This window comes from Sinocyclocheilus grahami, unplaced genomic scaffold (assembly GCF_001515645.1).
Source record: "Sinocyclocheilus grahami isolate Dianchi unplaced genomic scaffold, SAMN03320097.WGS_v1.1 scaffold9.1, whole genome shotgun sequence".
Taxonomy (NCBI): Eukaryota; Metazoa; Chordata; class Actinopteri; order Cypriniformes; family Cyprinidae; genus Sinocyclocheilus; species Sinocyclocheilus grahami.
This window is the reverse complement of record NW_015505188.1, coordinates 732,229-746,045: the sequence shown is the minus strand read 5'-3', so window position 1 is coordinate 746,045 and position 13,817 is coordinate 732,229. Positions and strand designations below refer to the sequence as shown.

General features: G+C 37.7%; 1 protein-coding gene across 1 annotated transcript in view; it reads left to right on the top strand.

Moving 5' to 3' along the window:
* The window catches only part of LOC107592402 (lethal(2) giant larvae protein homolog 1-like), a 38,009-nt gene extending 24,702 nt beyond the window's left edge, over positions 1 to 13,307 (top strand). The window contains exons 9-22 of the mRNA XM_016281904.1: positions 484 to 701; positions 3,659 to 3,726; positions 3,822 to 3,975; positions 4,923 to 5,027; positions 5,320 to 5,612; positions 6,363 to 6,516; positions 6,660 to 6,801; positions 8,586 to 8,869; positions 8,951 to 9,215; positions 9,312 to 9,426; positions 10,910 to 10,989; positions 11,303 to 11,426; positions 11,507 to 11,608; positions 13,231 to 13,307. Of these exons, the coding sequence (XP_016137390.1) occupies positions 484 to 701; positions 3,659 to 3,726; positions 3,822 to 3,975; positions 4,923 to 5,027; positions 5,320 to 5,612; positions 6,363 to 6,516; positions 6,660 to 6,801; positions 8,586 to 8,869; positions 8,951 to 9,215; positions 9,312 to 9,426; positions 10,910 to 10,989; positions 11,303 to 11,426; positions 11,507 to 11,585 (2,081 nt within the window). The 3' untranslated portion in view covers positions 11,586 to 11,608; positions 13,231 to 13,307. The remainder of the gene's footprint in view (positions 1 to 483; positions 702 to 3,658; positions 3,727 to 3,821; positions 3,976 to 4,922; positions 5,028 to 5,319; positions 5,613 to 6,362; positions 6,517 to 6,659; positions 6,802 to 8,585; positions 8,870 to 8,950; positions 9,216 to 9,311; positions 9,427 to 10,909; positions 10,990 to 11,302; positions 11,427 to 11,506; positions 11,609 to 13,230) is intronic.
* The last annotated feature ends 510 nt before the right edge of the window (positions 13,308 to 13,817 follow it).

The following is a 13,817-nucleotide window of genomic DNA, read 5'->3' as shown; positions in this document are numbered from 1 at the left end:
GGGGGGGGGGGGGTCTATGGGATTGACTCCCTTTTGGAGCCAGTCGATGAACTGCAGTTTAAGTCACTTCCATGTTGGATTCAAGAGAGAGACCGGAAAGTTGCCGCTTGGTTATTTACTTGATGGATGTAAACCAGAATAATATTTTTTTAGAACACATAAGCCATCAATGTGAAAAACACTTCAAATTGTGTACCATGAATATGCTGCAATATAAATAATTCCAGCAGAATCTGTTCAATTTGACATTGCTACCATGGTGTATATATACAGTCATAATGCCCAGCTCTAGTTATAGGTTCAAACTCTTACATGGGGCAATCACTAAACTACCACAGTTGTACCCTTGATCAGGGCACTTGGATCCCGGTTGCTTCTGTGGAGCTGTTCCTGTAATAAGTGTCCTATAAATTACTGATGTTGCATGTGTATGCTAAATGTTTATTTTTATTTCCTGTGCATGGTTATTTTTGTGCCCCTCAGAATTTGATGACCCATCAGCGCTTGTGGTTCTTTTGGAAGAGGAGTTGATAGTGATTGATCTTCAGATGGCTGGCTGGCCCACTGTCCCTGCTCCCTATCTGGCTCCTCTGCACTCCTCTGCCATCACCTGTTCATGTCACATCTCAAATGTGCTTCCCAAACTGTGGGAGAGAGTGATCAGTGCAGGCCAGCAGCAGTGTCCTCTGCAGAACTATGAGGTGGGTGAAAAGTCTTTATAAAGCTGTGGGGACCCGTCAGGGCCCTCAGAGAGGACCTAACTTATTGTACAAACAATATTTACAATTTTTAAATGTTTTAAAATATAGTAATGACCCATCAGCGCTTGTGGTTCTTTTGGAAGAGGAGTTGATCGTGATTGATCTTCAGATGGCTGGCTGGCCCACTGTCCCTGCTCCCTATCTGGCTCCTCTGCACTCCTCTGCCATCACCTGTTCATGTCACATCTCAAATGTGCTTCCCAAACTGTGGGAGAGAGTGATCAGTGCAGGCCAGCAGCAGTGTCCTCTGCAGAACTATGAGGTGGGTGAAAAGTCTTCATACAGCTGTGGGGACCCGTCAGGGCCCTCAGAGAGGACAATTTTTAAATGTTTTAAAATATAGTATTTTAAATAAAAAATAATTATTGCAAATTGTATTTAAGCAATTTATAATAATATAATCTAAATAAAATAAAATTTATCTGAGTAAAAAAATAAAAAAAGCTCTCCAATTCTGCCTATTCAGTGAATGGGCAAATGAACGCCGCCCATTTTCTCCATATTAGAATGTTTCAGCCAAACGTCTGCGGAAGGTCCATCTATGAAAATTACAGAGGGCCAAGCAATGGACCCTTTTCACAAGACTATGATGACGTGTTTAACGGTCATCAGCATCGTAAATCCTCGAAAGTTTTTCATATTTGTATTTTTTTTTTTAAATGTATCTACATTTATAACACTATTCTTTGTATTATATCACCTTTGCATCAAATTACAAAAAAACAGTTAACGCTAATGCAAGAGTGTTTCTAATGCAGCGTCTATGGGCGGGACGGTAAATTTGACATCGTTCTCTCTTCTGACTGCCGTTATCAGTCTCTCTCAATTTTTTTCTTTTTATTGAAATTCATGAAAACACTATCGTGGAGAACGACCTCATTTGACAACTCCACAAAGCACTACAAGTGCGTCGATATGAACACTCGTTTAAGTGGCATACACACTGGGAAATTTGACTGTATATCACATTTGTGAAATTATCGATAGTAGCTGATCAATCGCGGGGGTTGGGCTGGGTCCGCTAGGCTTACTTGTCTCCGTGCTTGTGCTGGAGCTGGTTCACTTACGTCGGTGCTCGTGCTGGGGCTGGTGTTGGATGCCGATTTTGGATATTTTTCTTGGAATGGGCATTTAAAAAAATCTGAAATTCGCTTTTGCGCCATTATCTCCTTGTATTAAAGTTAATCTTGTTCACATTCTGTATAGTTCATGTCTGATACCACGCGCCAGCGTCACGTGTTCATGAGGATTAGGCTAATCATCCCATATAGAAAACATCGCAAGTAAAATTAATCCTGTTTATAAAGATAAACATGGATTTATTATAGCCCACTTACAATTTACATTTCAGAGATCATTACAAATAAATTATTAAATGCTAAAACGGAATAAATTTAAATGAACAAACTTGCCGTTGCATTTGCAACCATGTGAAAACAGGGGGTGCTGCAGCCCCCTCAGCACCCCTACTTCCCGCGTCCCTGGCTTGTTTGTCTTGAAGTGTCTGTCGCTAATTTGCCGTGAGCACTGTCATGGTGTATTGTCTTAAACACATTACATTTGTTGGTTTTGTGTGGTAGGAGGGATTGAGTGTCTGTATAGGCCTATTTTGTGTGATGATGCATTTGTAATGAGGATTTGTATTTGACTCCAATTTAGCGGTTTTATTTTGGTAATATCAGTCACTCTCCCTGTACTGTTTTGTTGCGGTCGCACACCGGACGAGAAGCGCAGTTCCCCGGTGCAACACATATCGCACAATGGCAGTTCAAGACGGCAGTCCAAAACATTTGATCTATTCCCAAAACTGTCAAAACTTATCTTCAAGAATGAGCAAGTGGTGTCAATGAGTTAAAAGTTCGGGGATCGAAAAAACAGCAAACGGGATGAGAAATTGCGATCGAACTTATAGCTCACTAACTTAAATGAATCATGAAATTTAGAGCCACAGAAAGACAAACGTTTTGCTGAATAAATGCACAATACACAATCTTCCAACCTAGGATGAAGTCATTATGTACATTAACAATGATTTGGGACAAATCTAATGTATTTTTATGGAAAATGATGTGAGTGGTGCTCTGTGGCGCGGCAGGTTTATGAACAGCGCCCGGAGTCGCAGCTGTGATCCGCGGACTGTCGCCAGTGGCGCCGCCGGTGTGCATGCACTCATAGAAAAGAAAACCATGTGTGCGAATATTAAAGATATCTGCGGTCTGCACTTGTCCTCCGGTGTGTGACCACATTAAGGCTGGAATAGCCTCTTGTTTCAGAGGTGGAATTGTCAAAGATGACTTTTAGAAGAGGACACCATAAGCTAGGCTGGTAGTTTGTTCTTTCCCACGACGAGGGTAGAGGGAGAGGGCCTAGATTCTAGAGTCACGGTTCGCTACTGTCATACAGAAACCTTTTTTCACATGTCCACTGTTGGTTTAACAGGAAATTTGGCAGAATGGATTTAAAATCAACTTGCAAATTCTGGATAATGTGTAAAATTGTGTTGACATTTCCATAACTGACATATAGTTGGCTTTCATGCTTTTACATGTGTATCATTTTTCTTTCACTTCAGCAGAAAACTAAATATTTGCATTTAGTATAACATCTGTTATGTGTATAACATTAACATCATAAAACAAACACCAACCTTTGTTTTGTTTTTTTGTTACTGTTATATAAATTAATTGATTTAATACGGCACGCTCGTACTGTATTTTTAGATTTAATAGCTTAGGCTTTCTGAAATGGATTTTATTTAACAACGACCAATAAAACACAAACCAGCATCAAAGTTCTTATTTAATGTTATTTCATTAGAGAATTTAAATTTTGCCAGATGTTTTTTTTTGTTTTTTTGAAGTGGCCTGAGTGAGCTTTTTTCCTCTGTGTTTTAACAGAATTGGCCAATATGTGGAGGGAAAAACTTAGCATCTGATCCAAAGCAGAAAGAGCTGCTGTTAACTGGGTGAGATTTTATTTTATTTTAAATGAAAACATTAGTGTTTATTTGTTAATTTGTCAGGATGATGTGTATGCCTATATATTTGTTTTTTTGTTTAGTCACGAGGATGGTACAGTGCGTTTCTGGGATGCGTCAGGAGTGTCGCTCAAACCGCTGTACAAACTGAGCACAGCCAACATCTTTCAGACAGACTGCGACCACAACGACAGCCTGACGCAGGCCGGGGAGGAGGAATGGCCTCCTTTTAGAAAGGTCAGGGATTTATGGAATATCTGTATCTATAATATTTTTTTTCACTTTTAAAACAAAGCTTAAATCGCATCATCTGAACACCGGGACAGTGTTATTTTATTTTACTTTACTCAGTTTTCTTTCACAACAAGGGCAGCTTTAGCAAGTTTCTTCACCTCTCCCTTCTCTTTTTTTGTTTTCCTAATCCACCTTTTCCTCTTCATCAGCTTCTTCATAAAACGCCAACTGCAGTCTGGCGCGTGGCCCACTTTAGCATATGGGATTCACACTGGAGTCAATTCCTTTGCACCTTAATTAAAAGCAGACTGTCTGTCTGATGACTGAAATGCTTTGCTAATGTCTGCTGAAGATGAAGCACATTGCTTCTCTGGATGGCACTGCTGCATTGCTTTTGTTTTACTATTTTTTTTTTCTCTCCTCATAACATGCACATTCCTCTTTTCTTTGTCCGCTGCTGTTTAACTGGGATCAGACGAAATGCTTTGCTAATGTCTGCTGAAGATGAAGCACATTGCTTCTCTGGATGGCACTGCTGCATTGCTTTTGTTTTACTATTTTTTTTTTTCTCTCCTCATAACATGCACATTCCTCTTTTCTTTGTCCGCTGCTGTTTAACTGGGATCAGATGTTTCTGAGGGTCAATGTTTCTAGAGGGGAATGAAATGTAGTCTTATATTATTACAGATTGCATTATATTGTTCATAACGTGGGTGGAACTATATCGCTGATGCTTTTTCTTTAAAGCTGTATAGATGGGATTTGATTTTTTTTCTTTGGCATGTGGAAGATATTTTGTTTGTCTTTGTTACAGTTAGAATGGACTTTATTGGCTCGGGTTTGTTTTTGTACTATATGTTCCTCAAAGGGATATTGCAACTCTATTTTTGCAGCCTTAAGAATCAATGAAGAAGAATAACAATCCATGTTTGCTTTTCATTTATTTCCAGGTGGGCTGTTTTGATCCATACAGTGATGATCCCAGACTAGGAATCCAGAAGATCAGCGTCTGTAAATACAGCGGAAAACTTGTGGTGGCTGGAACTGCTGGACAAGTAGGATCACTAGTTTTTAATGATCAATGCAAATATATTTTTAGCTCAGTAGCTTTGTTTTAAAAAGCCTAGTTAAGTGGCTTTGCGGTGTGCTGTCTACGTAGGCAGCATTCTAACAATATTGAAACATGAATAATGACATGGCTTTATCCCATCACCTTGGGGAAAGCCAGTGCCATTCAAAAATGGCCTAATAATGTTGTCTAGGTGGGCAGCTCACTAAGTTTTCAAATGGCAATTGTCTTCACAAAAATAAATGTTAGTAATATTATATCCTATACTCTGTTCTCAGGTTATAGTTATGGTTCTTAGCGATGAGAAGTCCGATCACATGATTGATGTGGCCACGGTGGACCTGCTCCAGGACAGAGAGGGTTTTACGTGGAAGGGTCATGACCGGCTGCCTCCTAAGAGCGGCTCAGTAGTGTTTGCTCCTGGATTCCAGCCGGTTGTCCTGGTGCAGTGCATGCCCCCCGCGGCCGTTACTGCGGTGACCCTGCACGCAGAGTGGAACCTCATTGCCTTTGGCACCAGTCATGGCTTTGGCCTCTTTGACTATCATCGACGAAGTCCAGTTCTGGCGAGGTAACTCGCAGGGCCATCCAAAGCTGCTGTGTTATGCTTGTTCAGGAGCACTTTTAATCAGTGGATCCAATTGAAAGAGATTGATCTAATTTGCTATGAAGATATTCAAGTTATCTGAATTGGGGTTGGCTCGATTTTTTTTTTAAATTAAATTAAAATATATGTGAAATTTGTCATGTGCAAACCCATCTTCAAATCAGGCAGGGTTTTTAAATGAACGACTAATAATGACAAAGTTAATAAACACAATTATCTCAATGAGCGTGTCTCATCCGAAGCTGCATTTCCAACTTAATTTACAAATGTTTTAGGACACAAACATATTGAAATTAAACAAGAAAATTGAAATGTATTGCATTTGAATCCACTTAATTGTTATTACAAAATATTCTTGCATATTCTGCATCTGCCTCTAGAATGTGCTTATAATAACCAAACTAATGGAGACCATTATTGATATTATTTGCAACAACAACAATAATAATAATGTTAATTATAATACATTTTATTTAAAAAATGAAGTATTAATAATAATAATAATATGAATACTTTTATTAATCTAAATTATTATATTAAGTGAGCTCAGTTATTTAATAAGTGCTAATTAATAATAGAATAGTAATCAATTTTATTAGAAAAAATATTTTTAATAGTAATAACTATATAAAATAATAAAATAACAAATAATACAAATTGGACTTTTGTGTGACTGTACTTTGCTATAAAGGAAGGTTTTGTGTTTTTCCATAGGTGCACTCTACACCCCAATGACTCTCTGGCTATGGAGGGCCCGCTGTCTCGAGTGAAGTCTCTGAAGAAATCTCTGCGCCAGTCCTTCAGAAGAATCCGGAAGAGCAGAGTCTCGGGAAAGAAACGTGCTGTGGTTTATAGTCCCACCAATAAAGTGAGTGTCTGTCTGGAAATTTCACGTACATGCATTACAATCTTACAGGTTTTGGTCATTCTAGGCAATGAGACCGTTGTTTGTGAGTCTGTTGACCTCTTGATTATTAGTTTCCTTTAAGATGCTCATCTCGTTTTCATCAGGTGCAGGAGGCTAACGCTCAGTTGGCGGAGCACGATGCTGAGGTGACACCAGTGCAGAGACGGATTGAGCCCCGCTCTGCAGACGACTCGCTGTCTGGAGTGGTGCGCTGCCTCTGCTTCGCTGACACTTTCCTTAGAGATGGTGAGAATTGTTGGGGAAAAGGTTTCAAATATGGCATAGTTTGGTAGTTCAGACTGACAGTATGAGTACTTAAATTTGTTTTGTTTTTTTGACCGTTTTTTTTAAACTGAATTTGAAATTACGATTCAATGCTATATAAGATCCATCCTTTTAAATCAAATTGGGATGTTTTAAAAAATGTGCAAATATACTGAAAATGTTTCAGTAGAGATTATTTAATCTTTTTACAGCCCTAGTTTTACTTGATCAGTTATACAACCCTGTTTTAATTATCAGTCTGATATCAGATAAGCAAAAGCAATTTTGCTGTTGATCTAATTATAAATCTAAGTTTTGTCTGTCCTGTGTGAAATGTGTGCACAAGCACAAGGCAGCACCATTTCCCTCATCTTCCAATATATGACCTTGTGACTCAGACTCTTGCACAATAGTGATCAGATCGTGTTTGAGGAGAGCTGAATTTTCCATGAGGGAGTTCTGAACAACGTAGTATTGTTTTATTAGTGCACTATATGTAAATGATTCGCAGTAATGGGGGGAATAACTTCGCATTTGTACTGTGCAGTTATGGATGTGAGTGGTTTGTTATTGGAACATAATAATAGGTAAGGTTAGGTCACTATTTTCTGAAACAGCTGTGCTGACTGAATAAGGAAAACTCAGAAATCTGCTCACACAAAATACTTACATCAGGTCATGGAGAATGCTACTGACAAGCTGATAAGTTGAATCAGATGTTAGATAACAGATCCAGAACTTCAGTTTAGGGTGGACACAAAGAGCAGGATTGGGAAACGTTTGCTAGAAGATCAAGATTCACATTCTTGTCAAATATTTATTTCAAAACAATGCTTTTTTACTCCATAGTTTGGGGTCAGTACAATTTATAATTTAAAAAAATCGTTTTTGAAAGTCTCTTATGCTCACCAATTATTATTTATTTGATCAAAAATACAGTAAAACCGTAATAATATGATTATTACAGTTATAATTTAAAATATCAGTTTTGTACTTTAATAGATTTGAAAATGTTATTCATTTTATTCATTTTCAGTAGCCGTTACGCCACATGCTCCTTCAGAAACTATTCTAATATGCTGATTTGGTACTAAATAGTTGTGTTGCTGCATATTTTTCGTAAAAAAACTGCACAGATATGTTTTTAGTATCAATTAATGGATAGAAAGTTCAAAAGACGACCATTAAGTAAAGAATGTCTTTCCTTTAAATGCCTTTTTGGTTAATTTAATGTTTCCTATGAATAAAACTGTTAATTTCTTAAAATTACTGACCTCAAACTTTTGAATGGTAATGCTCTTAATATAACTAATGACATGCCCATTCATGTTTAGTCTGTTCAGCTTGCTCTTGCCTTTTGTTACACTGCATTTTAGTACTTAAGTTCAATTAATTCATTTTCATTGTCCTCATCAATAGTAGAGGCTGAAAGATGAATTATAAAACATAGTCCTGTAATTCTTATTAAATGTTAACTTTTTTGCACTTGCTAGATGTTAAACTAAATGTAAAAGTTTCACAATCTGTAATGAAAATGTACACCTCTATATGGTGATTACAACTCTGCATATAACAGTATTTTCATATCATTTTTTTCTTTTAAAAAAAGACAATAACAAATCAGGATTTGTCAAATTAATACCAGATCTATGAAACTGGCATTAAATCATGCATGTATTTTGTAAATGAGACTTCAGGATGTCAACATTTATTGTTATGGATATAGGCCACCTCGTTGACAGCATTATTTTCCCCATGTTTCTCAGGAACACATCATGGACCTACAATGTGGGCCGGCACGAACTCTGGCTCCGTGTATGCATACGCTCTGGACGTACCCTCACAGGAGAAGTTCTCTGAGCAGAGCGTGGAGGCGCTGCTGGGGAAGGAGATCCAGCTCATGCACAGAGCTCCAGTGGTGTCTATCGCTGTGCTGGATGGCCGAGGGAACCCTCTGCCGGAGCCTTACGAAGTCTCCAGAGATTTGGCCAAAGCCCCAGACATGCAGGGCAGCCACTCTGTTCTTATTGCTTCTGAGGAGCAGTTTAAGGTTGGGATATTTACATCTAAATAAATTGGATCATCAAAAAAATGGATTAGAAGTGAACAACCTTTCTTTCGCTTTCTGTAGGTTTTCATGCTGCCTAAAGTAAGCGCGAAGACCAAGTTCAAGTTGACGGCCCATGAAGGCTGTCGAGTACGAAAGGTGGCGCTGTCGAACTTCACCAGCGTTAGCTCTGAAGAGTACTCTGAGAATGCTTTAGTGTGCCTTACCAATCTGGGTGACATCCACATGTTCAGTGTGCCAGCACTGAGACCGCAAGTACGCTACGACTGCATCCGCAAAGAAGACATCAGTGGCATTGCTTCCTGCGTGTTCACTAAGACTGGACAAGGTTAGTAGTTCGTTCTCAAACAGCATGTAAATAATTTCTAGCTTTGAGCTTTTCCACATGAATGAGATTCAACTATGTTGCCTTCAATATTATTAGGATTCTACCTGATTTCACCCTCGGAGTACGAGCGCTTCTCGCTGTCAGCTCGTGTGATCACAGAGCCGCTGTGCCGAGTGGATGTGGAACGACCTCACGATCTCTCTGCTCACAGGTAAACGAGAGAGATTTCTCGAATCAGTTTAACAGTGTTCTAGCCAGGTGCAATGTAGAGTTTAAAGATAATTGCCGGTCAAGTCTGAATGTGAAGTTCCTGGGCAACATCAGTCACTGCCAGTTAGAAGCTATTAGATGTTCAATATACAATTATGTTGAGCGGGATTTTGGATCAGTGAGATTTCACTGTTGGTGGAGCTACTCAAGCAATTTCATAAAACATCATCCTACGGGTGAAATGTATATTGTAACCTGGACTTTATTTCTTATTTAATAGTTTTTTTCCCTACTTTGGTTTTTGATGATAGGAAATGTGTGTTTGGATGAAGTTTATTTGCTTTTTACTCTGATTTGAACAATTTTGTTAAAGTAAAAGTGATAGTTGGTAGTAGAACGCGTCACACAGATTCCGTGTTTAGCATATTTGATGTGCACTTTGTGTAAGGAATTACTTTTTTTTTTTTTTTTTTTTGGTTATTTAAAAAAAAAAAAAATTATATTTAATTTTATCTGCCATCAGACTATCTGAGACATTGTTGTCATAATGCGTTGCTGTGGGTTGCATCTTGCTTTGGACTTGACTGATAGACTGGCATTCGCGAACTTCATGCTTTCTAACTTTATTGCTGTTTTCACTGTTGCAATTAATCTGCTTATAAAATACAAGAAGTTTATATCAGTAGTCCCTTATTAATAATCGTGACCCCACAGCCTGTTTACAGTGTATAAAGACATTGGTAGATGTAAACGTTACAGTGACAGACAGTGTGTGCATATATAGAGAGATAGTGTGTATGTTATTATTGGATTAATTATATAATCCAACTATATATGTATGTGTATATATATGTATATGTGTATATGTATATGTGTATATATATGTATATATATGAATGTTATATTCATCAAAGAATTTAGGGAGATGTAAACGTTACAGTGACAGACAGTGTGTGCATATATAGAGAGATAGTGTGTATGTTATTATTGGATTAATTATATAATCCAACTATATATGTATATATATGTATGTGTATATATATATGTGTATATATGTATATGTGTATATATATGTATATATATGAATGTTATATTCATCAAAGAATTTAGGGAAAAAAAGTATGATTTCCATGAAAATATTAAGCAGTTTTCAACATGATAATATCCAGGCACTGAAGACTGGAGTAATGATGCTGAAAATTCAGCTTTTCATCACAGGAATGAATTACATTTTAAAATCATAAAAAAAAAAAAACGAAAAGTTCTTTAAAATAGTTACACAATATGACTGTTGTTACTGTATTGTTGATCAAATAAATGCAGCCTTGGTAAGCAGAAGAGACTTTAAAAAAGCAAAACTTTTAAATGGAAGCGTACAGATGGGTAAGTTTGGTGGATGATCATGTTGAAGAAATTAATCATGTTCCAGACATTTGGGGAAAATAATAGTTCTGCATTTTCAGCACATTTCAATCTTTTTTTAGTGGTTCCAGCACGCCGCTGCCACCACAGGCTAATGGAACACACAAGACACAAGCAGAGAGCAAGTCTGTTGAAACTGAAGGTAACAGTTCTGCACTCAAGTCTTGACAGATGGAAAATAAATGTCATTCTTCACCCAACTAGCTAAAATTACCAGCGTTTGTGCGGTTTTGTTTTACTGGAAATTAGAATTTTTATGACTGAAGTCTAATTTATGTACTTGATGTACTTTAATGTCTCATACAGCAGTTCATTTTTCTAAAACTATGATCTCACCCCTTTTGTGACAATACAAATCGCACTGTCAAACCTCAGAACAAGTTGTATTTCATGTAATGTAATGAGTTCATTGCTTGGGCAAAAAAAAAAAGTTACTATGTTGGTCATTCTCTCAGGGCTCTTGGATGAAATGCGGAGCGCCTTATCCTCGCCCGTCCTGGATTCTCCAAACAGCAGTGCTGACATCACACTGGACACCACTGGAGAGCTCACCGTTGAGGACGTCAAAGACTTCTTGATGTGCGCGCTCTTTACTGATCTATTCTGGTCTATTACAGTTGAGTTTATTTTGGGATCCCCTCAATGTTTTGCTTCTTTAGGACTGTGGATGAAGCTGAGAATAACTTCAGGAACATCACTGAAGAAGATGGGAGGCCTCCTGGAATTCTCATCAACTGAGGCGAGCTGGCAGACAGCTGGAGGTGAGGAACATTTACAGCATAAGCAGACTCGTGGAACGGCTGTGAACACTGTGGTCTGTGAAGAGTAGACGGGGGATTTGTTACTGGATGCAGAAAGGAGGTGTGCCTGACTGAGGAAATGTGCAGATCCGTGCTAGACATTTGTTTGCAAAAATTATTTGGAATGTGCACTTTGTATTTTTAGTGTATTTAGTGTTGAGGAGGAACAAAAAGTATGTGTGGTACCACACTACATTTATCAGTAGTGTGGCAATAGTTTAGTTGTTTTCAAACAAGTAGCAAGTAGCAGTTTAGTGTAAGTAGTTTTTTAAATGAATAATAAACAACATATCTTACAATATCAAGAACGGTTACAAGACAATAAAACCTCCCAAAATCGGAAGAATGACATTGCGAAGAGAGAGAAATTCTGACAGTTATACAGTAAACATAACTTTACCGTAAACTACTAAGGTTACAGGTTAGGGAAATGCACATAACGCATGTATTCACACAAAAAGCACAAGGCACGATATAGATACACAAGGAAAGAAATATTTAAAGAACGTTTTTAATAGTAGCATTTGTTTTTTTTGTTTTTTTTGCAGAGCGAACAGAGGCTACAATTTTCCTTGTCTTATATGAAATTTATGAATCCGTTGTTTTTGGTTAAAAATCTTCTTGGGAAGTCTGATTCATTGTAGTCAAGTAAGGTTAGATGTAGTTTTTATAAGCATAATCTCAAATGAATCCGCTTATTTTTAATTAATTTTATGTAATTTGTAATTACAGATTCACTTATGTTGCTTAATTTACATGCTTTAGTACATGATTTGGTTAAATTGTTCTATTCAGCATTATTCTGTTTTCAAGTCCGTTGGATTAGGGTGCGGGTTTTTTTTTTTTAGTTGTATTCCAGTACATTCAGTTGCTGAGATCTGTATTGTTTTTGAGTCCGATAACGTCTGCTGTTTGTAAAAAATTATCCCTGATAGGTATGTATGTGTATATGTATTTTTTCTTTTTTTTAATTTAACTGCTATCTGTTAGTATCTTGTACCCACTTTCTTAAATCACTGTAGTTCAACTACTTGGCCTACGTAGCTTGTAATGCTAGAGTTTATAATAAATAAAAATGGCTTAGTAAACGATGGTTAAGGTAGGCAAAGAGACAAAACCGTGGTGCTTCCAGGCATCTTGTGTATTTTATTGCCGGAGATCTGTTTGTTGAGAGAATTCTTCCCTCACCTCCTGCTTTGTGACTTTCTAGATGCCACAGTAGTTTCTAGTTTGCTAATGACTGCAGTCTGTTTATGCTTTACTTGCTGGACAAGGAGAAGGCTTAAACTAAATATATATGCAGAGCTTGATTTCTGCAGTCCATATCTTGCAAGCTGACCCTCCGTAGGGCATCTGCCTCTCATCCTCCTTCCTTAAGCCCAAGGCATTATTATCGGAACTGCTACTTAGCCTTGGACATTTTACATTGTTTATTTGCACTTTACCGCTTTGCCTCCTTGTGGACATGTTTGGCAGTGCAGAATGGTTTGATTCTAAAATCAAAAGCTGTGTTTGGATGAGTGCCTGTGATTTACATGTAACTGCCTCAGTATTTAAGTCTTAAAGGTGATGTTGTTTTTCAGGAGCAGTTATGGATGAAGACTCATCAGCTGAACTCGTTACTTCTGATTGGGTCTTGACAGAGAGGTTTGACTCCGGAAGTTGCACCAAACATTGTTCATGAAGTTTTACAATGGGAATGTTGCACTTTTTCCCTGTGCCAAAAGACTGAATGATTCATTGTTATCCTCTTTTTCTTCACCTTTCCTCCAGTTTCCTTTTTTTCTTTTTTTTCTGACAACCATTGGTTCCTTTCAGGAGCCATAAAATGGTACATTTGAGAAGTGACTTTTAAAGGGATCGGGCAATAAAACAGCCGAGATGTTGCACAATGTCTGTATGCAGGTGGGGGGCTACTTGCACTGAGCCCATGACATTTTTCTTCTTAGTTTGTCTTTTAACATTCCTCTTCTGTCACGTCATCTCTCCTCTCACTGTGTGCCATTTAGTTTATGCTAAATCAAATCAAAATTCTTATATTTCGATGTCTGGTTTATAATTTGCCTCTTTAGTTGATTTCCTAGAATACATAGCTGCTACAGTTCATGAATCTCTAAGGGTATTTTGGGGTGGCCATCTGCACCACAGAAAATAACTATTCAAGCATAAA